The sequence below is a fragment of the Nuphar pumila genome, chromosome 2 (assembly GCF_984573655.1).
Source record: "Nuphar pumila chromosome 2, dmNupPumi1.hap1.1, whole genome shotgun sequence".
In the NCBI taxonomy this organism is placed as follows: domain Eukaryota; kingdom Viridiplantae; phylum Streptophyta; class Magnoliopsida; order Nymphaeales; family Nymphaeaceae; genus Nuphar; species Nuphar pumila.
In genome coordinates, this window is record NC_143250.1 from 10,023,163 (window position 1) to 10,049,778 (window position 26,616).

General features: G+C 37.2%; 1 protein-coding gene across 2 annotated transcripts; it reads right to left on the bottom strand.

Annotated features, from left to right (window-relative positions):
- Positions 1-25,555, bottom strand: LOC149844716 (protein CHROMATIN REMODELING 4-like). 2 transcript variants are annotated; one of them, XM_089995185.1, is made up of 11 exons: positions 25,172-25,555; positions 18,574-18,804; positions 17,641-17,742; positions 16,749-17,543; positions 16,460-16,564; positions 13,522-16,332; positions 10,949-11,100; positions 4,421-4,535; positions 3,103-3,170; positions 2,363-3,035; positions 1-2,294 (listed from the first exon to the last, which is right to left on the bottom strand). In XM_089995185.1, exons 2-11 carry the CDS (start codon positions 18,790-18,792, stop codon positions 201-203), a joined length of 7,134 nt encoding a protein of 2,377 aa, XP_089851311.1. In that variant the 5' UTR covers positions 18,793-18,804; positions 25,172-25,555; the 3' UTR covers positions 1-200. The 2 variants fall into 2 exon arrangements, with proteins under 2 accessions (XP_089851311.1, XP_089851314.1); XM_089995188.1 differs by lacking the exon at positions 16,460-16,564.
- Between the last annotated feature and the right edge of the window lie 1,061 nt (positions 25,556-26,616).

Below are 26,616 nucleotides of genomic sequence, written 5' to 3' on the forward strand. Positions count from 1 at the left end.
AAACTCAAGCAGCTACCGTCCTTTTCCCTTTCCCTTTCAATATGTTTTATATCTATCAGAAAATTAAGAGGCTTTACAATATGTGAAAGGATTTGGTAACTTGTTTCATCCTTACAAAAATGGATGTGTATGGAAAATAGAAAAAAAGAAGAAAAAGAATTGGTTACATATACACTATAACTTGCTCTCCACTTTTCCCATCAGACAGTCTCCTCTGATGATGATGTCTGCCTTGAATCCACTTCCTTCTCAGGCCTAAGTAGGTCAGAATGAGTCTTGCTTGAATTCTCACCTTCTGCACTTTCATGCTCCTCATACTGTGTGCTCTTTCCTCCATGTCTATCAAACTTAAATTTGTCATCCCCATTAAGATTCAAATGCTTAGCACTACCACTGCTAGTGGCTCCAATGGCCTTGTCATGATCCTCTTGATGTCTCTCCATAATGAACAACTCTCTTTTTTCTAGATCGTTCCACATGTTCTCAGTACTGGTTGGCAGGGGAAGCTTTCCCAGATAACTTGTACTTGGTTCATTGAGCACAGGTGGTAGCTCATTTCTCATGGAGCTTGTGCTTGGCTCATTAAGTGCAGGAAATAACCGTGGACCAGGAGCAGGACATGATGCCGCAAGGTGAAGCACTTCAGGTGATGGAGATATGGTTGTTTTCATGGATGAATTCTGGTGTGTTGGTGGTACCGATAAAGGTGGCATCAGATTTACCGTCTGAAGGCTGAGATTTGTATCCATCCAAGAAGGTGTGGATGTGCAATCAGCAGATGTTACCAGTGGAACTGAAGCTGGAACTGGAAAGGGAGGTGTCAAGCAAGATTGCATCTTTTCTGCAACAATCTTACTCTTGAAATTGGCATTGACTAAGCCTGGCACGCCTGCATGGATCTTGCTTAGCTGCCGTTTCTTATTCAGCCGCTTCCTGGGATCCTTTGGTAGGAAGGGAGGAGGACCTGGATTAGTGAATGGAGGGATTACACTCTTCTCCCCATAGAGTAAACGAACCGAGTGGGAGATTGCACGAACTGCAGGTGGCAACTCAGGCTCTGCTCTGGTTTGAGGCAAATTAACTGCTTCCCTAAGCCAATGAGGCAAGTTATTTGTATTTGAGCTGCTTCTAGCAAACCCCAAAGACTTTTGCCGTTGATCAGCTTCTGCAGGTCGAATATTGTGTAAATCACGCAAAGCATTGAGTGACCTGTCCAGAAATGAAGGCAACTTAAGATACTTGGGTATTGGCTCTTCCTCTTTCTTGTTCTGCAAATCCAAACTAGATACTGCATTCTCTATACCGAAAGGTGGGAGAGAATTTAGGAAGGCGCTTGCCAAAGGATTGGATGGGAGGAGCGGTTCCAGAGCTAAATTGTCAGACCTATCTACATGTCCTGTAGAATCAATAGTCGAAGCTGTTCTTGGTTTATCAGATTTTGGAAGTGGAATCGGAAAGTGCTGTTTTTTCAAGCTCATCCCAAGAAGATCAGGAGAATCAGTGTTAGATGGCCCTGCTACCGAATCCCCCAATCCCAGCTTCATATCAGTCAAATGAGTATGAAATTGAGGAAGCATGCGCAGATCAGGCCCTAAAGGTGAAAATCTACTTCCAAGCAAAGCTCGTGTCATCATTGTGTCTGAGATGCCAGGAAAAGGATCTGGCTGTTCAGTTTCCAGTGGCGGACAATTCACCCCATCCAAAATCTTCAACTGTTCTTCCTCCCACCTTTCAGACAACTCTTCAGCAAGCCGATATTTAGAGAATTTTAGTTTGGAGTCTCTTAGCATGGCATCCCAATTACCCTTTCCATATCTACGGACGCCAATCCAGAGAGCATCAAGCTCATCCTCTAACCAAGATTTTGAGTGTCTCTTCTTCAACTTGCGAGGCATGCTTGACCCATTTCTTGCCAAAATCTCATCAAGAACCCTTTTATGACTCTGCAGAAGTGATGGATAGGTAGATCGACCCTGGCCCAAAGTTAACAAGCCTCGCCCATCCTTCTCTTTTGTTTCACTACAATGCCTTTGTCTCTTGAGAGTTGACAATGGTGATATAGTGGCCAAATCTTCAACAGATTCACTAATAGTCCCATCCGGTATACCCAAAGATAAGTTTGGGCAGAGGTGAGAAAGGGATGAAGAAGGGTTAAAGGTTGGCAATGACATTTTGAGTCGGCCTTTTTCCTGGAAAAATGGATTGGAGAGTACCATTTCACCCTGGTGACTCAAATAAGTACCTGGATCATCAAGAATGTGTGGTTTCTGGACATTTGTATCAGGAAAAGGAATCTGCACACAATAGACAAATCATCAAAACCTTGAGAGAGAGAGAGAGAGAGGTGCAAAGGGCAACGTACCACACTGAATGGTAAGCTCCCATGTTGGAGATCATTCTTTTGACTTTGATGCAAATCCTTGAAAGTCATCTCTGGCAAGACTCCTCCATCAACCACACAAGTTCTGGCACCTCTCCTTTCAAGGTTCAAGTCAATTGAAAGTCCACTTTGACCATTAGTTGAAAGTTCAAATGGAAGTTCTGACTGCCCATTCTTGCAACTAGATTGAGAAAGGCGGGGGAATGTTATATCACTCTGAGGCACTGCACCTGCTGGATCTTCACCCCCAGAAGTGTGCCCATGAACTGGAAATAACTTGCTTGAAGGAAGAAATGATTTAACATGCTGAGGATTGTAGAATTCGGAGACATCCATGGGAGAGAATGAGGCAGAAGACTTCACAGAAAGATCAAGAAGAGAGCATTGGGAACCCAGGCGACAATCGTACTTCGAGGAAAGTTCACGTAGTTGTGCTAAGACTCGGTTTCTATCTATAGGTACATCAGGGATCATGTGATCAGTTGGGTTTATTGCAGAAGCAAGATCTATGACTGCTTTGTTCAGGCCAAGATGCAGATTCACCCCTGATTTAGTAGATTCACCTAAATTTGGTATAGGCACTTGTTCATGGGAGCCAACCAGATGGGAAGTTCTCCGATCAAGTCGCTCCTTCTGTCTAGCCCTAAGCTTGGCACTGTTGAAAGAATAATAAGAAATGAGAACTATACTTGGCCACTATAACTTCAGAAATTTGAACTTACAATTTTTCTTTCAAAGCTCGACCAGCAGGTGTGTACTCCACCTCAGGCTCCTCATCTTCTTTACCACTCTGCTTTCAGACAACAATTATGACAACTGAATAAATCACCTTAAAATCCTAAACCATCTTATTCTGTGAATAAACAATAGTAACAAAACACCCAAATAGTCCAGATAGACACTCAATCAGCAATAAACAGACAGAAATATGTAAAAGACAACCATAAATATCAGGGAGTCATTTCAGAGCCATCCATCTAAATGACTTGCTCAGTATCTTGTAACCTAACCTAGTAAAGAAGTTGCTCTGAATTTCCCTAGGAATGAGCAGTCATAATGATATATTTGTCTCCTTTAACATAACATCCATAGCTAAAACATTTTATTCATCATTATCAGAGGTCTCTTACAGACCATCAGCATTGCCTGAAGATATTCCAACTATACACAAGAAACTAAACTATCTAGGAAATGTTTGCAAAGAACTTGGTGGACACTGAGATCAATGTAATAAAAGAAAGCTTGGGAAAATGCCTCATAGTTTAAATAGGAAAGCATACTCTCTAGTAGAAACCACCTATTTTTTCATATTTTTCTTGATTTTTGCGTGGATCAAGCACTAATGATATGAACTACATAGCTTTTTTCATTAAAAACATGATTTGGAGCGTTCCGTCGCATTGTGTAATCAGGTTTTTCTTAAGAGCTACAAAAACCAACGAGTCACAATGCACCAAAATCTCATGAGTGAAGAAAATGTGGTTTTACATGAAACCACTTGATCCAAACTATGATTCCTAATAGATGAACCATGCTGAACACATATGCAGGGTTGGACTAATCAATTGAAGCTCACTCCTACAAGTTCTGCTAGAGAGTATGTTACATCCGACTATAGTCAACACTTTTCTACCCTTGCTATATGTGTGTGCATGTGCATGTGCAGCTGTGCAATTTTCACTTTCTACTAGATACTATAGTACCAAAAGATAAAACCATACATGCTTTAGGATAATATTGGTGAAGGTTTTTCTAGGAGAAGTTACCAATAAGTGTTCCCCCAGAATACATATTCAAGACTTTAAAAGGATTAATCCCTAAAAAAATCAAGAAAACATTGAGAACATCACAACAGTAACAGGTTCTTTTTGGCTTATGAAAGAAAGCCTTTGAAAAGGAGATGAATTTTAAAAAAGACAATATTTGAGAATACACATCATAATAGAAGACATAATCTAAAGTACTTGATGAAAGGCAAAAATTAGCAAAACCAGGAAATTTGCAAATCACATACAAGAAGTCAGCCCAATACTGAAGTACCTCGCTCAAGGCATCATTAGAGACCATAGTGAATGTTTCCTTGTATGAAATTATCTTTCTCAAGCGCTTTCCACGACCTAGAGCTGCTTCCTCCTCATTTTGATATTTCTCCCATCTAAAAATAACATGACAATTGTATTCTAAGGAAAATAAATAAATAAATTTATGTCATTGGGATAAGACCTCAAAATCACTTGAAGCTACTTCAATCAGATTCATGCTTTAAAGCATAATTTGTATGCATGTTATGGTGGGGGAGTATGTACCACATACAAGTAACACATATTAGTAGAGAGGGAATAGATGGAGAAGACATGATGCCATCAACAAAGGTCGATATGATGGTAGTTGTGGATGCAGTAGCAGAACTTATACTATGCAGGTGGTGAGATTATAGTTCTGTTCTAGCGATAGTTATATGGTGCAGGCACTGGTGATGATGGGCATTCAAAGAATCCATTAGTTTGGTAACTATTACTGGTAACATGAGAGATCATGGAATATCCACTTTTTAAAGTGTTAAGAATGAAAATGTGATAGCCATGAGTGTATATTCATCTTTTAAGTTAGAAGGCAGTACATACGTACATAAAATGCATTTGTAAAAGAAGATCATGCAATTATAACATATGCTTGGCCTATATATTACATTAAGGGCATCCTTGGTGGATTAAAAAACGCCTGGATGTTGTCCTACAATTGTTAAATGTAATATTTCTTTGATTCGCATCCTCCTTGTTTGTGAAATTGATTGTTCTTGCTTGCTCCCTTCTAATATTTTATTCCCCATTTTTCATTATTATCGTGCTATTTCACAAAAAAGGGTTTAATATCTTAATAAACCAGATACGAGTTAATGATTATTCAGATTTAGACAGCCCTGTCAATCAAAAAAATAAAAACTGCCGACATGATCGAGAGGGTGACATCATCGAGTGACTTCAGCAATTGCAGAACCCAGATCTAATCCGCTAATCAGGTTTAACCTAGCCAATCTTCCTTGAATTTTATTTTTCCGAAACAGTGAAAGACAGGGCGGCGATTTGTCTTATGATCATGACTCTTCTTGCTTATTTAACTAACAATTTTCTAAAACTGATCATGATAGCGAGATTTGTGACTATGGTTCAAATCCATCTACTTAGTATAGCATGCTTTATGTGCTTGCATTTTTTTATTGAGAATCTGATTTGTTAGTAAAAATAGACACTCATCGATGTATATGTTTCCAGAACTACTTAGAAGGGTGAAAACCAAACGAAATGCAATTCTTGAAGTTCTTAGACATCCAATTCTTATTTGTATATCAATTTATGTGCTCTTGACACACACGTACATGTGCACATGCACACACACAGAGTAGTAGGCAAAGAGCCAAAAATGGCCCAGCCCAATCCATTTATCTTTGGCAAGCCACGGTTTTGGGGTTACCTCACTTGAAGGTGATCCAGCTCATTTATTAGCAGGTTACATTTTTGTTTGGTTCCTCACAGTTCCAGGCTCTCAAAAATAGCCCATGACTCGATCCATTGGCTCACTGGGGGTCATGTGGGTTGGGCCAGGTCTTACTTTGATAAACTTATCCAGTTGTACCAAATACTAGATAGAGTAATGCATACTTGAACAAAATTCCATACTAGAATTTGGGACAAGCTTTGGAAAATTCACCATTTCAACTATTTTCTCCTTCTGAAGCTGGATATTCAGAAACCATAAGGCCCACCGATTTGGTTAAGCATGCCCACTGGGTCAGCCCAATAACCCATGAGCTGACCCAAGCCTGACCAGTTATTAAATGTGCTGAGTTTCAGCCAGTACCTAAAGGGTCAAGGCCTATAACCTTGACTCAAACTCAATCTAAGGTGGGTCAGGTTAGCTTCGTCAACCAGGCCACCCAACCTGTTGCCTACACCTACACAGAGATACACCCCAAAACACATACATGTAGGGTATGTTTGGTTGCATACAAATGTGATTCCGAATCTCATGCAAATGAAAGAATGAATCTCATTTGCACAGCTAACGAAACATGTGATTTGGAATCTCATGAAAATGAGAAAACAAATATTTGCACAACTAACCAAACAATTGATTTGGAATCTCATGCAAATGAGAAACGGAATGTGATTTGGAATCACATTTGAAGTGAATCTCATGTGATTTCAAATCACACAGTGGAATATGTGATTTGGAGTCATATGACTTCAAATCACATTTGATTCCATTTCATGTGATTCCAAATCACATGAGATGCAACCAAACATACCCGTGGTAAATATGAGCTACACTCCATTGTGTCATACTCTCTATTAGAAACCACACGTTTTTTAATATTTTATTGATTTTTTTAAAATGTCTAGGCCTTTTGTGAATTGTCACATTCTTAGCCTTAATCTTAATCATTATTTAAGGCACATAAAATGTGGCTGTACATGCACATGTGGAAGCTTGATGATAAAGAAACAACAAACTTGATGACTCAAAGATAAAAGTTGATGATATAGAAACAACAAACTTGATGACTCAAAGATAAAACTATGTTCTCAGAAGATACGTAATTTGGTTAAGATGGCAAACTTATAGCATGTGAGAAAGTTATTTAATTCTTCAGAAGCCATTAACAATAAAATACACATATAAAGACAAGTGGAAATTGATCTCATTTTTAAGGAACAACTGAATGAATCACATGTCAGTGTGTGTGTGTGTGTGTGTGTGTGTGTGCGCGCACATGTATGATTGATGCTAAGAATATGAACAGCAATCATATTTCTTTTTTAAGAAACAACGAAGTGATGAACAATGCAATCATATGCGTGTGTAGAAACTAGAAAGTCATGGTTGTAAGCTTTATCTGATCACTGATGTGTTTGAAATGGTTCTTTATTAGGAATGACACATTGGACCAGTTGTTTTTGACATAAAAAACTGACTTCTCAAAAGCGAAAATTCAGTGCATTGTACAACATTGATTTTTGAAGCTTTGAAAATTCCTGCCTGCACAATAGAATCAAATGATCTTAAACATGTTTTCAACTAAATAAATCATGTAGATTGTATCCATGGTGCTTGACCCATAAATCTAGCACACGGAAGTTTATCTGATCTTTAAGGAACAATTGACAATGAATCATGTTTGTGAGCACATGTGTGAGTGACACTAAGAACATGAATAGCAAACATATTTCATTTTTTAGAAACAATGAACAATGCAATCACATGTGTATCGGTGTGTGGAAAGTCATGGTTGTAAGCCTTATCAGATCAATCAGACCCCAAGATGTGTTTAAAATGGTTCTTTATTAGGAATTACACATTGGATCTAGGGTTGTTAATGGGTCGGCTCAGGGTCAGGTCAGGGTCGGTCCTAATCCGATCATATAAATAGTTGGTGGGGTCAGATTCGGATTCAGGTAATTTTTGGCCCGGATAGAGGAAATCCCAAACCCAACCTTTTTTTTTTGACAAATAGCAGATTTGCATATTTGTTTGATGTTTCGGGTCAAAAACTGGTCAGGCCTTCCCTTAATATGCCCACATATAGTAATTCTATGAGGGTGGGTTTGGGTTCGGGAGGAAATAAGAAGACTCAATCCCACATATAGCTATATGTAAAACAAAGAAAGAAACATTGCACTTCTTTTTTGGAAAGAAGAAAATCAATGTGTTTCAAATCCAATTAGATTTTGTTTGATTGGAAAATTTATGCAAATGGTAATTGTTATCCCTATGTAGTACATTAAATGCACCATTTCTTCAAAATATGAAAATTAAATGGACCATTTCATCAACAGCATTTCTTGTGTTAGCTGTGGACTGTTTCCCTTACTACCCAAGGATGACCTTATTTCAATTCTCAGCAAAACTTACTTTTTGTGTACAAAATATTTTGGATCGGATACACAAATATATACACAGATCAAGACTTGTACTTAAGCTATGAACTTGGGTCAGGTATCCAACATCACAGAAGACTTAAAAATATCCAAATCTAAACCAACCTAGGTCAGGTCAGGTATCCAACATGATGCTCTTATGTGCTCCCCATATCCAGATCTGGATCAGATCAGGTCTCAACTTAGAATCCTATACCCACTCATTTCTTATTCAGGCCTTTCTTTTTCATGCCCAAACCCTAAAATACGGATCTGGGTTGGATGAGTATTCGACCTCAGATCCCACTGTTGAACAACCCTAATTGGATCAGGTGTTTTCAACATAAAAATCTGATTTATCAATAGTGAAAATTTAGTGCATTATGGACTATTGCTTTTCGAAGCCTTTAAAATCCTGTCTTCACAACACAATCGGATGATCTTAAACATGTTTGTAAAAAAATAAACCATGTAGATCGTATCCATGGGGCTTGATCCACAAATCTGTCACAAGGACATTTGCTTAGCATGTGTGTACCATGTCAACATGACACCAAATCTGACATGATACTAGACACACCATGATATTTCATTGACATGATCAAAGTTGTGTCAGACACAGTCAGCACTGCGTCTTAAACTTTTTTTTTGTGATTTTGATAGTTCATATTGTATTAATTTATGTTTACTTTCTTTTAAAATTGTCATTGATTATATTTCATTATGATTTTCAACTTAATTAAAAAGAGATGTTTCCCCGTGTCAAACATTCATTGGAAAGACAGATTCTTTCCCACCTCTAAAGAATCTGTGTATATAAATAATATTAGTTTGTATTGCAACATGGAACGAAAAGGAAAATGTAAAGGATGAGTAGAGATTATTCGTTTACGTCTTTAATCATAATGATTTAGAATTGGTGTTCAAGAATCTGCACTAACGATGACACTCATGCTTTATTGCTCTAGATTAAGAAGGTTAAATGTATATAAGCATACACCCATACAAATATATACATATATATAGCAGGGGGCAGCTGCCTACTCTGATCCGTGCCTACTGCCAGCCTACTGGGCTTCGGAAGGCTTTTTTCATGTTTTCTCAAATCTTACTATACAGATGTGTTCTACATGCTTGAATTTATAGGGAATGGACTCTTGGATTGTCTGACTCTAAAACTGATAAAATGTGATTTGACGTCATCGGATCTGGATCGGATCCAGATACGTGCGTCTAATCATGTTAAGACTGCTTTCTTTATGTAATGGCAATCCTGTTATTTGTTTGTATTTTAATCCCTTTGTAATATATGTTTCATAATAAAGCATTAGGGCTAGCCATCTCTTTAGTGGCTGCCGTTTTTTAGCCTCTTCCGCTCTTTCCTCCTGCTGAACAGTAACTGTGGTGCTTTCTCTATATCTGATATTTTGTTTTTCTTACAAACACGTGGGTAGGTTTTTACAAGGATTGAAAATCAACGGTTTTCAAAAATATTCAAGCTGAAAATTTCACATTTTTTCATCAAAAAAACACGATCCAAGTGCCATTTTCTAGCAAATCGACTATGTCGTATGGATCTGCGAGATCATATTTGCAAAAAACACCCCGTAAACCCTGTTCGCTCTGTTAAGATAAATGTAGCTTTGTGTTGTATTTACCAAGGTATACTTATTGGTGCTTCCTTTGTATTTGTAATTCTTTGTATTCATTTTTTTATTTTAGATATATCCTTGGTATACCTAAGTATACTCAATGTATACTTGTATGGGTAGAATAGGAATTTTCACTTGTATTTTTGTTTTTTATTTTTAGTCATTATTTAATGACTAATATTTGTATTTTATTATTTTTGTATCTTTCTTTTTTGGTCAAACTGTTTTGACCAGCTAGCCGTTAGGCTAGTCCTCTCTCACTCTCATATAAAGAGGAGGAGTGTGTGTGTGTGTGTGTGTGTGTGTGTGTGTGTATAGGTGAGAGATTGATGGGTAAATTAGGTGTGTGAGTGTGTTAGTAGTGAGGATAACATGCAAATTTTTTACTTCTTGGGTCTTTCTCTTGTCTATGATGATATAGTTGTTGTTTATATCCAAATGCATTATGTTAAGGCATTTGGATTTCATTTGTATAATAGAATTTAGTGTTACTTTTTATTTTTTGTTGTACCTTGGATTCCATGCATCTTCATGACACGCTCAGGGTAGGCTCCTAACTAGGCATCTCTCTCTCTCTCTCTCTCTCTCTCTCTCTCTCTCCATATATATATATATATATATATATATATATATATATATATATATATATATATATATATATATATATATATATATATATATATATATATATATATATTGTGCGCCTGCTTCCCTGGTGCTAATTTTACATAACTCACGTGCACCAAGTATATCCATGATGTTTCCCATACCTGTTTTTTTGGATAGGTCATTTCCCATACCTGTATCCATATCTATATGACAGTTTTGAATCAAAACATTTCTTGTGTTATACGAACAGACACAGAGATGGCAAATAGAAAAGCCAAAACCAATCATCAGAGTCAGTAATTATTTCAACTTAAGCATATTGGATTGTAGTAGACTGAGTAGCACAAAAGCTATACACCATAATTAAATGGCCCAAGGAAATAACGGGTCACCTCAATCGTAAAAGACGGTCCCATTCATTTTCCTCGGTGTTTACATTGTCTGCCTTCTTTTCAGAGTGTTGCTCACAACCCTCTCTATCTATAGCAGGAATATCTGTGCCGTCTTGTGCTTCAGTTTGTTCATGCTCATTCCAGTCTATTGACTGCCAGTAAAAATAAGTTTGGAGTATTAGAAACATGAAACAACATGCTAAAATGACCAGTTCATAATTCTTTTAATCAACTAATAATTACCCACTTAAAGCTTATCCATAAAAGCAAGAGTAATGGGAATGACAAAATGAATTACTCTAATGACGACCCAAAGGATGAAGGTGCATTTGCAAAGAGCTTCATATTATTGAAGCCTTAAGAGAGCAAGAAGAGAAGCAAACAATAAAAGGGGAAGGAGCCAACACAAGTAGAAAACTTCATTCATTTAAGTGAATGAGAGTGTACCCTCTTATATGGGTCGACCTCTCTCAAGTAACATAAAGAGTCATTTTACAAGTTTACCCCACTATATGCAAAAGAATAAAGACTAAGTAAAAGCTACATATATGTTTCAACACTCTCCTTCAAACTTAGAGTGATGTAAGGAAATCATACCAAGTTTGGAAAGGAAAGTATTGAAAAGTGCAAGAGACAAACTTTTCGTAATCAGATCTGCAATCTGACATTTGAGCTCACATTATTCAAAGCAATGATTCCATCTTCATAAGCCCTTCTTATATAATGACAATCTATTTCAATGTGTTTGGTTCGCTCATGAAATTCTGGAATTCTTGCAATATGGATACACTGAAAATTTCTAACTCAATGGCCATCATATCCAAACTATCTCAGTTGTGACTCAAGTCATTTATCAGTATTTTGCTTCTGCAGTGGATAAAGCAACCCTCTATTGTTTCTTGCTTTTTCATGAGATTAAGGAATTTCCTAAAAAAACACAAAAACCAGTAGTGGAAAGCCTATTTCGGGTAGAACCTTCAAAGTCAGCATCACAAAAAGCTTGTAGATCTGTGTCAGAAGAAGATGAAAAGAGCATGTCATAGTGCATTGTTTCTCTTATATACCTGATAATCCTGAGTACAGCAGCTAAATGAACTATCCTGGGAGTACTCATAAATTGACAGACCACATGAACTGCATAGGTAATGTCTGGTCTGGATATAGTCAAATATATAAGGCTTTCAACTAACTGCCTGCAAATGATTGGATCTTCTAGCTCAACACCATCAGTGACTCATCTTCAAATTTGTTTCCATAGGAGAGGTGACTCCTTTTGAGTCATCTGCCAATCTTTCCTTCACCACTAAGTTTGTGGAATACTTATGTTGAGACAGATATAGGCCCTTTTTAGAGGATGCCATCATTCCTTTTTTTCATCTAAAGGGTCAGCAACAGAAAAATGGGTGGCCTGATTTTAGCAAGTTAGATCACTAACAACCTGCAATTCAGATAGCATTAACAAGTTCATAGTTCACTGGCAGGCCCAATGAATCCTGTAACCCTGGTCCACCTTAGTGTCCACAATGAAAGATGAAACAGAACCCGTTTGTTGGTTAAATGCATCTTTGATCAATCAATATCTTATCCATTTATGGCTAGCATACACATAGATACATTATGGTATAAAAATGAGTTGGATATGCTCAGACATGGCTTCAACTTTTTATTTGTTAAGATTTCATAAACCATATTCATATTTATACCCCAGCTTGATACCTATATTACACAGATACTCCATTTTGATTGCCATTCCATATCCTCTTATATATTGATCATATTGGAAGCATCATGATCATATTGGAAGCATCACAAAAATGGTTGTATCCCTGCATCCGCAGCCATATCCATGTGATGTAGCCGGGTACTGCATTGTACATCCATAATCTACTTACATTTCATATAGGTATTAGTGCAATCATCCATATGCTACAGATGGAAATGGTTCGAATGAGTGAAAGTTTGATATCCTTCCCATTACAACCTACCTGTCTAACTACCAACGATCAATGAAAGCTAGACAGATGCTTAAAGCATGATAGGTTAGCAGGATATACCAAGCATGAAAATGATACATGTGGATCCTTCACAAGTAGGGGTGTCAACAGGTTGGGTTTGGTTCGGACCCAGGTGGAACCAGACTTGGACCAGATTTTCGGGTATGGTATTGGGTCCGGACCCGTGCCTAATCGGGTCTACTATAAGAGAAACCATACCCGGACCCGATAAGGACTACATGAACCAGACCTGGACCATACCCGGTAAAATAATATTTTTTAACATTTTTACATTGAAAAATTGTGGGTCTTAATCAGAACTCGGGTCGGGTCTGGGTCTGATATAAAATTTCACAAACTATACCCAGAATCCATGCAGACCTTCGAGTCCGGACCCAGGTCTTAATTGGGTCTTCTTATTTGTCACCATACCTGGACCCTATAGGGTTTGGTCCAGGTCGGGGCCAGGTAAACCCGACACATTGACACCCTTATTCACAAGCTCTAGCAAGCATCAAGTATGCAGGTAAAAAATAACAATAAAAACCTATTTAGCACATAATAATGTTAAGCGATAACCTTTACTGATCCCAGCATTTCACACTCTGTTTCTCCTTCTGCAAGTTCATCAGTTCCTATGTCAATATTGGAACGATCAAGTAACTTCAAAATTGCATTTTCATCCCACACTGTCCTTGTGTAGCCATCAGTGCATCTGTCCTTGTAGACATCTCCTAAACCACCAACCTTCTTTCTATGCTTGGCATTCAAGTCAGTGAAAACATCCACTTTGTTAGAATTTTCCGAGGAATCCTTGGTGACGATCTCGCAAGAATCATTAAATAGTTCTTCAGTTCCCCACCGAAGAATATCTTCCACTTCCTTTTGAGATTCTGCCTTGTTAACAAAAAGTTGATCAAGCATCAACTTCTTTTTTGCCAGTTGCAGGATACGTTCTTCAACGCTAGCACGAACAACAAGTCTATATACCAAAAGCCTTTTGGATTGACCAATTCGATGTGCTCGATTCATGGCTTGAATATCTGCATGTGGATTGAAATCAGAGTCATAAATAATTACAGTATCTGCAGTGGCAAGGTTTATCCCAAGGCCACAGGAACGAGTCGATAGAAGGAATACAAAGCGAGTTTTATCTTGGTTAAATCGTGCAATTGATGCTTGACGGTCACCAACAGACACTGATCCATCAACTCTTTCAAATGATGTGGAACCATATTCAACAGTCAGATAATCTTCAAGGATATCAAGAAGTTTTGTCATTTGTGAGAAAATGAGCACACGATGGCCTTGCTTTTTTAATATCTTGAGCATAGAATGCAATAATGTCAGTTTAGCTGAAGCTTTAATACGCATTTCCTGCAAGAACTCCACAGAGCCAGAATCAGGTTCAGTTCCAGGAATGAGATATGGATGATTGCAGACTTTCCGAAGCTGCATCACAATATTCAGCATTGACTGTTGATACCCTCCCTTGCCGATGTTCCGTAACATTTGATAGTTTTTGGTAAGCATTGCACGGTAGTATTCTGCTTGAATGGATGACAACTCCACTGGAACCATACGTTCAGTCTTAGGTGGTATGTTTTGCATAGCATCTTTCTTGAGTCTTCTAAGCATATGTGGTGCAACAAGTTTTTTCAATTCTTCCACCTTCTCAGCAGTTGTAAGATCATTAAGTTTCTGCTCAAATGATAGCAGAGAAGGGAATGAAACTGGCTGCAAGAAATTTAGCAAATTATAAAGTTCACCAAGGTTGTTCTGCAAAGGTGTGCCTGTCAAAAGCACACGATGTTGGAAAGAAAATGTGTTGAGCAAACTAAAAAGTTTGCTTCCAGAGTTCTTCAGGCGATGTCCTTCATCAACCACAAGCACCTCCCAAGGCACACCACGAAGATGACTCGAGTCAGCAATAACCATCTCATAAGTTGTCAAGATGACATTAAACTTATAAGTTTTTGTTCTCCTTTGTGGGGAATCTGGATAACTGGCATGCCATTCATACTGCCGAATAATAGCCCTTGCTTTTGCACTCCCATGATACTCAACAACATTCAAATGAGGAGCCCATAATGAAAACTCTGCAAGCCAGTTGGGCATCGTGGACAGAGGTACCAATACTAAACAAGGTAAATTTACTTTAAATTCCAAATACAGTGATGAAATGAATGCACAAGCAGATACAGTTTTACCCAGTCCCATTTCATCAGCAAGGATCACATTTTTTGATTTATGCCAGCATTTGCGCAGCCAATTTAATGCCTCCAACTGATGTGGAAACAGAGAACCTCCTTTAAGCTCCTTTGGCTGCTCTACGAGACATGCAATTTCACCCTGTTGATGTTCAGCCTTCATCTTTTGAAAATCGACATTGGCAGCATCCAAAGCCACAGTTTGACTTTCATGTCTCTCAAAATCAGTAACAAGATGTGCAGCATTTTCAATTAAAGATTCATCCAGTCTTTCCCAAGTACATTCATCATAAGGAAGACCACACCACTTAATTAAAGCTTCCCTTGTACTGCCATGAGAATCACGGAGATCAATAACATGCTGTGGACGTGCCCACTGTTCCTGGCAGATATTTATAATAGCATTTCCATACTTTGCTTTGTAATTGTCTAATTTTCTCTTTGCTAGAACTTTCAATTGTGACTCAGAAACCCAGCTGTTGTGGACATGGGATTTCCCCACCCACTTGACTAAAAATTCATATTGAGAATCATTCTTTTTTAGGGATGCAGTTTCAGGCATAGTCACCTCTGGATTCGAGTTCCTGGCTGTATCATCGATTCTTGTATCAACATCACATGCATTTTCAAGCCTGTCAGAAACAGTATCAGGAAGAGCTGCAGGAAGTTTACTTTCCTTGCTTTCAGAATTACATGATTTCCTGATCTCAAAATCGGTGGATTCCCTTGTTAAAAGCTTTCTGCCAACTTTTACAATTTCTGTTTGGCTAGAAGCAGAATTGTCTACATTTTCACTTGCAGTAGTAGTAACACCAGAATGTACAAAAGAATCTGCTGCCATCCTTTCTCCTTCCACAAAGAAATCCTTGGGCATGAATCTACCATCAATGAGACTGCTATGGGATTCTGTTTCATCCTTTGAACTGTCTGATTTGTCAATAACTTCTATAACTGCAAATTTTTCAGAGCCATGTTCGCTTGTATCCACACAAGGAGTAACTATAAGGTTGTCTGATGGATTCTTGATATCTTCCTGAATTATATGAGAGGAATGCTGAACACCTAGTATCAATGAATTATCTGGGAGGATGTTGGAAGGCGATGCTGGAGTAACATTTGGAAGATTGCATGGTGAAGACACAGCATGATTTTTCACTCTACACCCAAGTACTCGGTCAACCTACAAATACCGATTTTATAACAGAATAAGAAAAAGTGCTTCAGATTCATTTGAAGGGTCAAATTGAAATAGCAGTGCATAATATCCATCAAGCCTGTATTGCAACTTCTACTTAAGGGTAGCATACTTGTTGGACTGAAAATGGTTCATTATCTTTATTTTTCAATCTTAACACATCTTGACTCCCATCAACCAAGGTATGAGAGGGATGCAATTTCTCCTCAGGAAGTTGCTGCAATCAAAATGAGATTAGCCAAAATGAGGATGAAATCAATCTGGTTCTGGAGGCAAGTTGTACATGTTTCATTTAGCATGAAAATTTTCAGCAAACATCAGACTACCTAGAACAAATAAATAGAACTAAATAATAAAGTAACCTACATAAATGGGAAAGAAATTGTATACGCGGAAAGTACCTCATTCTGTTGCTTGGCAACCAAATTTAACTTTCGAGAATCTACAGTTGGTAATGTTTTATTTCTTCTGCGAGTAGTTGAACCACAGTTCTTGCAGGGTACATCTTTTTTAGAAGACTTTATGTTTACCTTGGATCCACACTTGATGCAAATGGTAAGATTATTTTTTTCTCTGTCAGTCCTAGACTTCTTTGGATTATATCCATCCTCAACTTTATGTCTCTTTTTTCTTGATTTTCGAGCAGAACTATCTAATGATAGAATGATTTTCCTTCTTAGAGTTCCACTGCTGTTTAGCAAGTCTGTCTTTCTTTCAGAATTATCATCCTTCAGTTCCAAACCAAAACTTTTAAGAGATGAACCCACCTCCTTAGATGGAGAAACTGTCTTCGTTCTTATGTAGTCATCTGCTTCAGACGCAGGGGTTTTCTTACAAATATCCATATCAACACCATTAGTACTCATACTGCGGTCACCCGATCCATCCATTGATAAGGAGCCTGATGCTGTATTGACAGAAGTTTCGATTTTGGAAGAATTCTGTTTGCTAGGAGCAATAATATGAGAAAAAGTTGGTTTCCCTCTGCCAGATGATCTGTTCTTTCCAGGAATGGAGCTCTGCATCTTCCTTAACAAATTAACGGAAGAGCACAATGGCTTTAAGGCCGTTTTTGAATTTTCAACAATTTTCTTAGATTTTTCCTGCCTTGATACTATGTCTTGTAGGCTTGCAAAATTGGCAGATTCTGTCTGATTGATGCACAACGGGCATTGCCACTTACCAGGAGGTGTTCTCTTAAAGGAAAGGAAAAAACACAAAAATGAAAATTTTGAGTCATTTACTCTTAAAGGTTTATCATAAAGTAACTTCATGAACATCCAGAACATATACCTTGAGAGGAGGGCTAAGGCACTGAAGATGATAAGTTCGAGGACAACTATCACAACATAGTAAACTGCCACCAACATCACAAATGACGCATTCGAAGTAATACTGCAATGTCAAGCACCAGTGGAGGAGGAAATGAGATTATTGATCTGAGTCTTGGTCTATTAGTTATTTGCATCAACCAGTTTTGATAATTTGATATATATGGAGTTATCATGTGCACACACACACACACACACACACACACACACACACACACACACACACACACACACATTGCACACAGAAATGGTATATCTAACAATAGCTCCTTTCCTGAAGCAACTCTTGCACCATAAACATATGCAAATCCAAACATCCTGAAAGTTCTGAAGAGGAAAACTACCTTTGCCTGGTAAGTAGGATAACAGAGAAAAATTTTCTCAAAATGAAGCCTCATTACTTCCATCTTTTATTTTTGGGATTTCAACAAATAGAAACAAGACAATATGACAAAGAAAAGGGTTACACACACATATAAGACAAAGAAAAGGGATAAACACACACACACAAAACCAAAAAACATGAAGGCTTAAGATGGAGACGATAGGGCAAAAGACGGCAGAAATACATAGAAGGAACTGGAAGCATAAACTTGAAAATATTCAACCATCTTAAAGTTACTTCAACAAAACAGTGCACTGCAGTTATGCGTTATCATAGACGTCCATTTTATCCAGATTGTGACTAACTTTACAATTCTCAGGAGCTTGATTTAATGAATCAAAAGACAAAAATATCTGATAAGAGATAAGGTTTACAGAAATTAGAAACAAAGCCAGAAAATATACTAATATCAATTCTAGTGGAAAACTGATATGTTTGTTTGCCTTGATTTGGTTTATGGAGAAAAACAAGAAATATTACAAAGACCAAGAAACAGCATGAACAACTGACCCCATCATTTCCTTTCTTCTTTCGGGCATATTTTGAGATGCTACTTTCACCAGTAAATCTCCATTTCGCATTAGAAGTATTTCTCACAGGAACAAAACTGGCTCCAGCATCTTTTGCTTTAGCTACATCAGATGAAGAAGAAACATGTTTCCTTTTACGCTTTCGGACCCACCTTCCATCAATTAATTTATCCAATGGAGAAACATTATCCCTCATCATTGGAACCTTGGCCTACATAACAATAAAAGCAACCACAGGTCAAATGAAGGGCTTCAGTAAAATGCTAAAGGGAGCTTTCAGCTTCTTGGGGAGCAGATAACCAGTTCGTACAAATGACTTTGCACCCACATTTTTTATAATTCTTAGTTAACTGATTACCAACATTTGGCAGATAATAAGCACAAAAATATGTATATATAAAATCCCTAATGAAAAATGATTTTTTTCAACATAGTTTAAGGAGAACTAACATAGTTTAAGGAGAACAAATTGAACATGTCACACACACACACACTTATAAGTGCATTTGTGTATGTACGGATTTGCTAAAACTGCTTCAGAAATACTTCCATTAAAATTTCCTTCCACACCAAAATTATTTTATTAAGACTATGGTCACTGGTTCAACAACATTTCAAAATGCAACGGAAAGGACTTCTTCACCCACATGAAGGATTGATAAAACAAGCCTTCAACATACAATGTATTATGTACTCATCGTTCTTCCCAAAATCACCTCCATCTTTTAAACTAACAACAAAATTACACCTAATTTTGTACATCTGGCAGCACTAAATGGTGGTCAGTTTCCACCAGAGACATATCACTACTCCATTAACAAGGTTTGTAAATAAAAGGTAGAAAATGAAATTAGAGTACCAAAATGTTTAATATTATAAATTAAATGAAACTTCTGGATGGAAAATTTGTTGGATCTCAGCCAAGAGGTTTTGGCTTCAAGTCTGAGGGGCATATTTTCCAGCTTGAATATTAAAAAAATAAATTAACAAACAAAGGACAAAGAAAAAAACTGATATCAATCCCAAGGATCAAAATGATCAAGAAAAGGAATAAGTCAGAAATCTAAAGGCACAGTACAAGTTTACATAAGTTTAACTTTCAAGTCCCTTTGCAATTCTACATGCCAAGAGGAACTCCAAACAAAATGGAGTATACAGTAACATCTAGAATGTCCTGATTATTAAAATAAGTAAAAGATCTATGGTTGCAGGCAATACAGTGACCAACAATTTGAATAATAGAAATAAGAAGATATAAAGAAAAAAGAAGTAGCTGAATGAGATAAGAGAGGATTAATGAAAAGTAAAATTATAGATCACTGAGACAGCTCTACATGATTTTATGGAAAATAAATAATGAAAGCAGATATAAATTACAAATAAGTAAAATCTTAAAGATGAAAAATAGCAAGCATGTCTACAAGATAGGAGAAGGCCGACCATTTATAAAGCATTGTTTTGCTTCCCTTTTTCCTTTTATTTTACTACAGTACATGCACCTGCATGGGTTGCACCCATATGCGTGCAAATTGGGCAATCAAAAAGGACTTCAAAAAGGTCAACTACTCTACTAGTAGCTCACTTTATCAATACTTATTTATAGAGAAACAAGTTTTATTTCAAATCGATTTGATGTAAAAAAATGTGAGCATTTTATCATGAAAATTTAGTACGATATCAACTGATGATTTTTTTTGTAATGAAATGAGGGCATACAAAAGCACAATTCAATGTGCACAATACAAAGAGCCTACAAGGGTTACAACAAACACAAAAAATAGGGATTTTATTGATAATATGCTTAGCAAAAAGCATAAAAAGTATGGGGACAAGGTGTCCCTATTTATACGCAACAAAACATAAGGCAAGGAGCCTTGGGAGCTCCCATAGAATCGTTGGGAGCTATCCCAACGGCTCTATGGTAGTTTACCATAAAGCCCCTCTACATTTTAGTAATTACAAAAATAAAAAAACTAAAAATTAAACTAACTAAACTGCCCCTATAGGACAGACCTAGTTACAAGAGATGAAATGACCAAAATACCATGTCGGGCATTACTTATTACAACAGAAAATATATATATTCATTATATTAAGAATATATATACATACTTTAACATTTTTTACCTCTTTAAAATACACATCTGAGCATAAAGATGCTTAATCAATTACATGTTTTCCATTCAACAACAATCATAAACAGATCTAACGGTTCAGATCGAGTATAAAACATCTAAAAACTATGATTTTTAAAGGGTCCTAGAAGTGACCTAACAAAACAAGGGCAGGATAATCCTCTCTCTCTTTATATATATATATATATATATATATATATGTGTGTGTGTGTGTGTGTGTGTGTGTGTGTGTGTGTGTGTGTGTGTAGGTATATATGTATGTAGAGTAATTGAATGGTGTGCCCCAAGTTTTGGTGTATGTTCAATATTATGCAATTTCAAAAATTTTGCAACATGTTACACTGAATTACACACTTCATCCATAGTTACATTCATGAGTTTGTTACTAAATTTAACTATTTATTGTAATATTTTTGTTTTTCTTGATTTTTTATTTTTTATGTCCCATTCTTAGTTGTCAAAGGCAGCTTATGCGACCTAGGCTTTTCTTAAAGTTTTTGTTTTTTGAAGTTTTTTTTTTAAGACATATCATTTGTTTGTTTGTTTTTTCGAGGATGATGAGAAGAAGAAGAAAGAGAAGACATGTTATTTGTATATTGCCTGTATTATGTCTACTGTTGAGAAGAAGAAGAAGAAGACATATTATTTGTCTATTGCTTGTATTATGTCTATTATTGAGAAAGAAGACATTATTTGTCTATTATTTGTATTATGTCTATTGTTGTTGTTGTTAATTTTTTTATATACATAGATTTTATTTTTTGTATATTGTTCATTCAGATTGTTAGTTGTATGGTTTGTTTATTCAATTGTTAATTTATTCTTAATTTGTTTGAGCAGGTTAAGGTTATGTCATATAATTTTTTTACAGTTTTCAACGACACATTATTTGTCTATTGCTTATTATTGATTGATTTTATATTGTATACATGTTTCTTATTATGTTTTTTATGATTTGTTTTATTTTTTATTTTGGGTACTGCCTAGGCCTTTTTTAGGAGCTCACCGCCTGGGCTCCGCCTAGCACCTATGACAACTAAGGTCCCGCGTAGGCCCCGACTAGTCCTTTTAGGTGTCTTCTGCCTAGGCTCCGATTAGTGCTTCTGACAACTAAGAAATCATCCCCTTCAAACATTACATAGCTTCCTTCTGAGATCTAATTCATGGAAATGTAGAACATGTTGCCACCAAGTTTGACAAACAGAAGGCATAGCCAACAAGAACAAAATTTTCTGGACTAGAAAGGTCACAAACTCATATAAAAAATTAACAAAACATTTCAGATAGAAGTGGTAAAGATGAAATTATTCAATTGTATGCAAGTTAAACATACTAATTTCAGAAAAAGTATACAAATTACAAGGTATACAAGCCAAAAATGTCTAAAGAGGATAATATCATATTTTCTTTCTCTTTTATTAGAAGCATCAAAGACAGATGCAAATGTAATAAAACTATTACAGTGATTGAATGTGCATTAATAAACAATTTTAACTTTATATGGGAAAAACATATCTTGTAATTTGACGCAGGAATTTTCTATCATGAATTAAGCAAGCACTATCAAACCCACAAGGTATCAAGATAAACACCTAAGCATCTTTGTGTGACTAGGCATCAACTAGGTGACAGATCACCCAGTCATTTTTCTATTTGTATAATTTCAACACACAAGATATACATGATAGATAAGTCAAGTACAAGAATTTTGGCATTTGCCCTTAGTAGGATACATGTAGGTTGCATGTTATACGATGTCATAGTTGTATGGATTTGTTATTTATGGATGTGCAATTGGGATTTGTTTTACATACAATTGCTATGACATCAAGATATGTTTCAAATTTTTTATATTGGAATCATCAGCATTATCAGGCCTTATCCCAACCACATGAGGTCATCTTTATGAGTTATTCTCCAGTCCCTTCCACCTAGAGCTAAAGCTTATGCCAACCCAAAACCTTAGATATATTAATTAGTCTCCGGCAAGTCTTCATTTGGTTTCCTTATTTTTTCATAATTCTTTCTAGTCAAAGCCTGTCAACCTTCTCCACTGATATTATGACAAAGTCTACATGCAATATGCCTAAAACATCTTTGACAACATTCATTTCCTTCCTTTTTTCTCCCTCTATAATGGTTATATTCCCAAATGCCCTCTAATATGTTTCTGTATATTCATACCCTTCTTGTTACTCTAACCTCAACATGTGCATCTCCACCACAAGTACTCTTGTTGCATCTCACTTCTTAGTTGCCAGACACTCAACACCATATGCAAATGTCAGTGTTATTGTAGTCTCATAGAAACATTCTTTCAATCATAAAGGCACTTGCCCAAAACTTTGTTACATTTAGAGTATCTCTTACAAAGTTGAGAAATGAGGGGCAACCCAAATGGGACAATATCTTGGTTAGAACTATGACATGGAAAACCGTGGGGGTTTGCCCAATCCCAAGGTATTTGTGGTGTATCACCTTACAAATTTAAATTCCAATTAGTTATGCCATAAGTGTTCACTTTGTTATGGATGAATGGTGTGTCATAACAATTTGCAATTCCAACATGCATTTGATGTCCACATTTGTCACTGTGAATTGATGTAGACTAATTCAATGTAATAATTTGGTAACTACAACATCAATGCATTAAGATGGTTTAATACAGGTCTTAATCTGTAACAAAGTATTAATGTGAAAATTGGATCCATCATCCAACAAAAATGATGACATATAAATTGGATTTTTTTCTTTTTGTAACCTTCTCTACGCTTTGAAAATTAATTGGTTTGTAGCTCAGCAAGCAAAACCTAATGCTTTTGACTACGATTGTCAGGTTAGTGGGACATTGCATGTTGGTTGAAAAATCAAAAAGCATAAATTTCTTGACTATAATGCTCATTGAATTAGTCCTCACTGGTCTTCCAATGTACTTTTCCTGATTGGCATTGCAAAGAAGCTCCAAAAATTGGCTAAAAATTAATGTTCAGAAATTCCAAGGGGGTCTCAGACTCTCAAAAGGTTAGACTCCTCATTTGGCAAAAAAGAAATAAGTCATACAGCCACCAGACAGAAATTTCTCACATCAAGAGAATTGGAGTCCTCAATTATGCATCCCTAAGTTTTAAACGATAACGGAGGAGGCTTAGGGACTAGGGAAAATTCCACATGAAAAGCCATTTCCTTAAAATGTTAAAGAACAAAGACCTACTGATGAATTTTAAGACATATATCTAATTAAGGTTGTAAACATGGAATGCAACTAGCATTAATGCTATTATGGGGAAGATCATGCCAGGACATTGGATACTAACTGGAAAAGGAAGTTCATACTACCTGAAGGACTAACTCAACCTTTCAACTATTTTGTTTGTTCATTCTTGTTTGGAAGGAAGAATTTGCTGCAAGAGAACAGATGTTCAAAAAACAACATGCTGGTGAACATACCTCCAACCAAATGGAGAACAGTATGCTACCAACAAGAGAAACTAGTCAGTTTTCATCTGTATGTTAAATTAATCGGTACACGTTGGTGACAAGAAAGAGGTCCATAAAGTAGATGCATGAAATTCACTGAGCAAACCTTGGCATAACTGTGATAGTGCCTTCAAACACAAGATAGAAGCAATCCACATTTTATTCAGATGTGTTAAATTTCACATCCACACAATGTACTTTGTTTGAAGTTGACATACTACACAAAATGTCACTAAGAAAGCAGACAAGACGGTCATAGTTCATCATGTAACACTAATCATATATCTTCACAGGATACGCAGGGCACCATAGTAGGAACGCAAGCATTTCAAGCTTCTGAAAGGAATGAGCCCCGGCTCCTACTACCAACCTAGTAAGTAAGCTGCAAAAAAAAAGATCACAGGCACCATAAATGCACTTTAACTAATTCAATTAGCACGTCTGCTTTCAGAACCTGGATCAGCTGCCCTAGTACAAACCAAGGCCAACAAAAGAACTAATATCCCACGCACAAAACACAAAAGAAAAACCACGTTCTCTGGTATCAAGCCAACCGAGTTTTCAACAAGAAGGCAACAAATTCCGTAACAATCAAACACCAAACAGATACCAAAAAAACTAAAAACCAAATGTAAGCTGAAAAACAGTACCAAATGATCACAATCCAAAAATGTCATACAAATTAGAACCCAATACCCATCAATTGGCCGCCGAACACTAAGCGAAACAAGACGCAACTAAAAAGGAACACGAAATTTCTCAAGCTAACGCAGCGGAACAAAGGCCCAACAATACAACACATAAAACCCTAGTGAGAAAGAGAGACCAATCAACATCCACCACCAAACTAATGTCTAAGAAAACAACATGAATCTCTAAACACCCAACAAAAAAGAGAAAAAAAGAAAACAGCAAAAAAGCCAAAAAACCTAGATCACTGACAGAATTAGGGGGAAAAACGCTCACCTCATTCGACTGCCGTTACTCCAACAAAGGAAAGGGGGAAATTAGAGAGAAAGAGAGAGATCAGGAAGGGAAGAGAAAAAGGGAAATCTCTAGAAACCCAACATCATCCCACAAGGGGAAGAGGGAAAAGGGCAAAGCGAGGGAAAAGCGGGGAAAGAAGGCGGAGAGAGAGAGAGTATGAATGAGGGAACGAACGAATGGATGAATGTAAATAAATACGAGAGAGAGAGCACATACGATACGAATCCGGCGCATTTGTAGGACTACGCACAACAATCGGGGTCACTGACATGGCAGGCTGTAGTTGAGGTTGCTTGGGGGTAGCGAACCACTCGCAACTCGCCACGTGGCACGAGAGCGAGTGTGGGGCGCTTGCCTCGGCAGGCGCGCTGGGAAGGCTTAAATGTGCCCTCCCACCATCCGTGGGGAGCCCAGGCATCATCCTCCACCAAATTCATCCATCCCCTTCTCTCTATATATATATATGTATATAGATCTCCTCAGCTTTTCGTCCATGGAAACTGTAGCAATGTGGCGTGGGAGCGAGGGTCTTAGCTGCGGAGTTTTACTATGACGATCACAGTCATTGCAGGCTGAGCCAGCGCAATCATGTCTTCGATCTCAAATGCGGTTTCTTCTAGGAATAAATCAGAAAAAAAAAAGATTGTTGAAGATGGAATGAAGAGGAGTGTGTGAGGAGCAAAGATGAAGACGGTGATGTTGACGATGCATCATCGAGATGGAGAGAAGGATCTCTCTCTCTCTCTTAATCGTTGACGAGTCGTGATGAACACCTCCGTATCGGCTGCCAGAGTTCCTCTTTTTGCTTTCTTTTTTGCATTTTTTTTTCATCATGACGGATTCGGGGCACGGTGCTCGGACGTATGATCGGTTTTGCATCTAGGGAGCTGTTGGATTCGCTCGTGTCAGGAACGAATCTACGTGTGTAGTGCGCTCTCAGAGGGAGCGTTTGAATCCCCATCTGCGGGAAGCACCTAGCGCGGCCCCGTGCGTGCCCACGCAAACGCGGGACGTGCGGACACTTATTTGACGTCCACCGCTGTTCCGTTCCCCCATGAAACAGCGGAGAACAGATACGTCTCCAACAAAAAGGTCTCTTTTTCTTTGTCGCATGGACAGGCCAAGACAGCCAAGGGCCGATCCTGGGCTCAAGCCGTTTTTTTTTATGATTGAGGGTATTGATTTAGAATTTTTCAGATTTCATGAACATTTAATTAGGGTTTTAAGGTTTTTTGTGCTATTTTTCTTTTCAATTAACATTAAGCACCCTTCCTCAAAAAATTTCAATTAGCATATACCTATGATTTTTTTTTATGATTGAGGGTATTGATTTAGATTTTTTTCAGATTTTATGAACATTTAAGTAAGGTTTTAAGATTTTTTGTGCTGTTTTTTTCTTTTCAATTAGCATTAAGCATGATTAT

Excerpts from the sequence above, each read along its gene's own strand:
- LOC149844716 (XM_089995185.1), bottom strand. The coding sequence starts at position 18,792 with ATGATGAGGGATAATGTTTCTCCATTGGATAAATTAATTGATGGAAGG. Across the intron at positions 16,333-16,459 it reads AACCATTTTCAGTCCAACAA|GTTGACCGAGTACTTGGGTG; the intron begins GTATGCTACCCT and ends CGGTATTTGTAG. Across the intron at positions 2,295-2,362 it reads GGAGCTTACCATTCAGTGTG|ATTCCTTTTCCTGATACAAA; the intron begins GTACGTTGCCCT and ends TATTGTGTGCAG.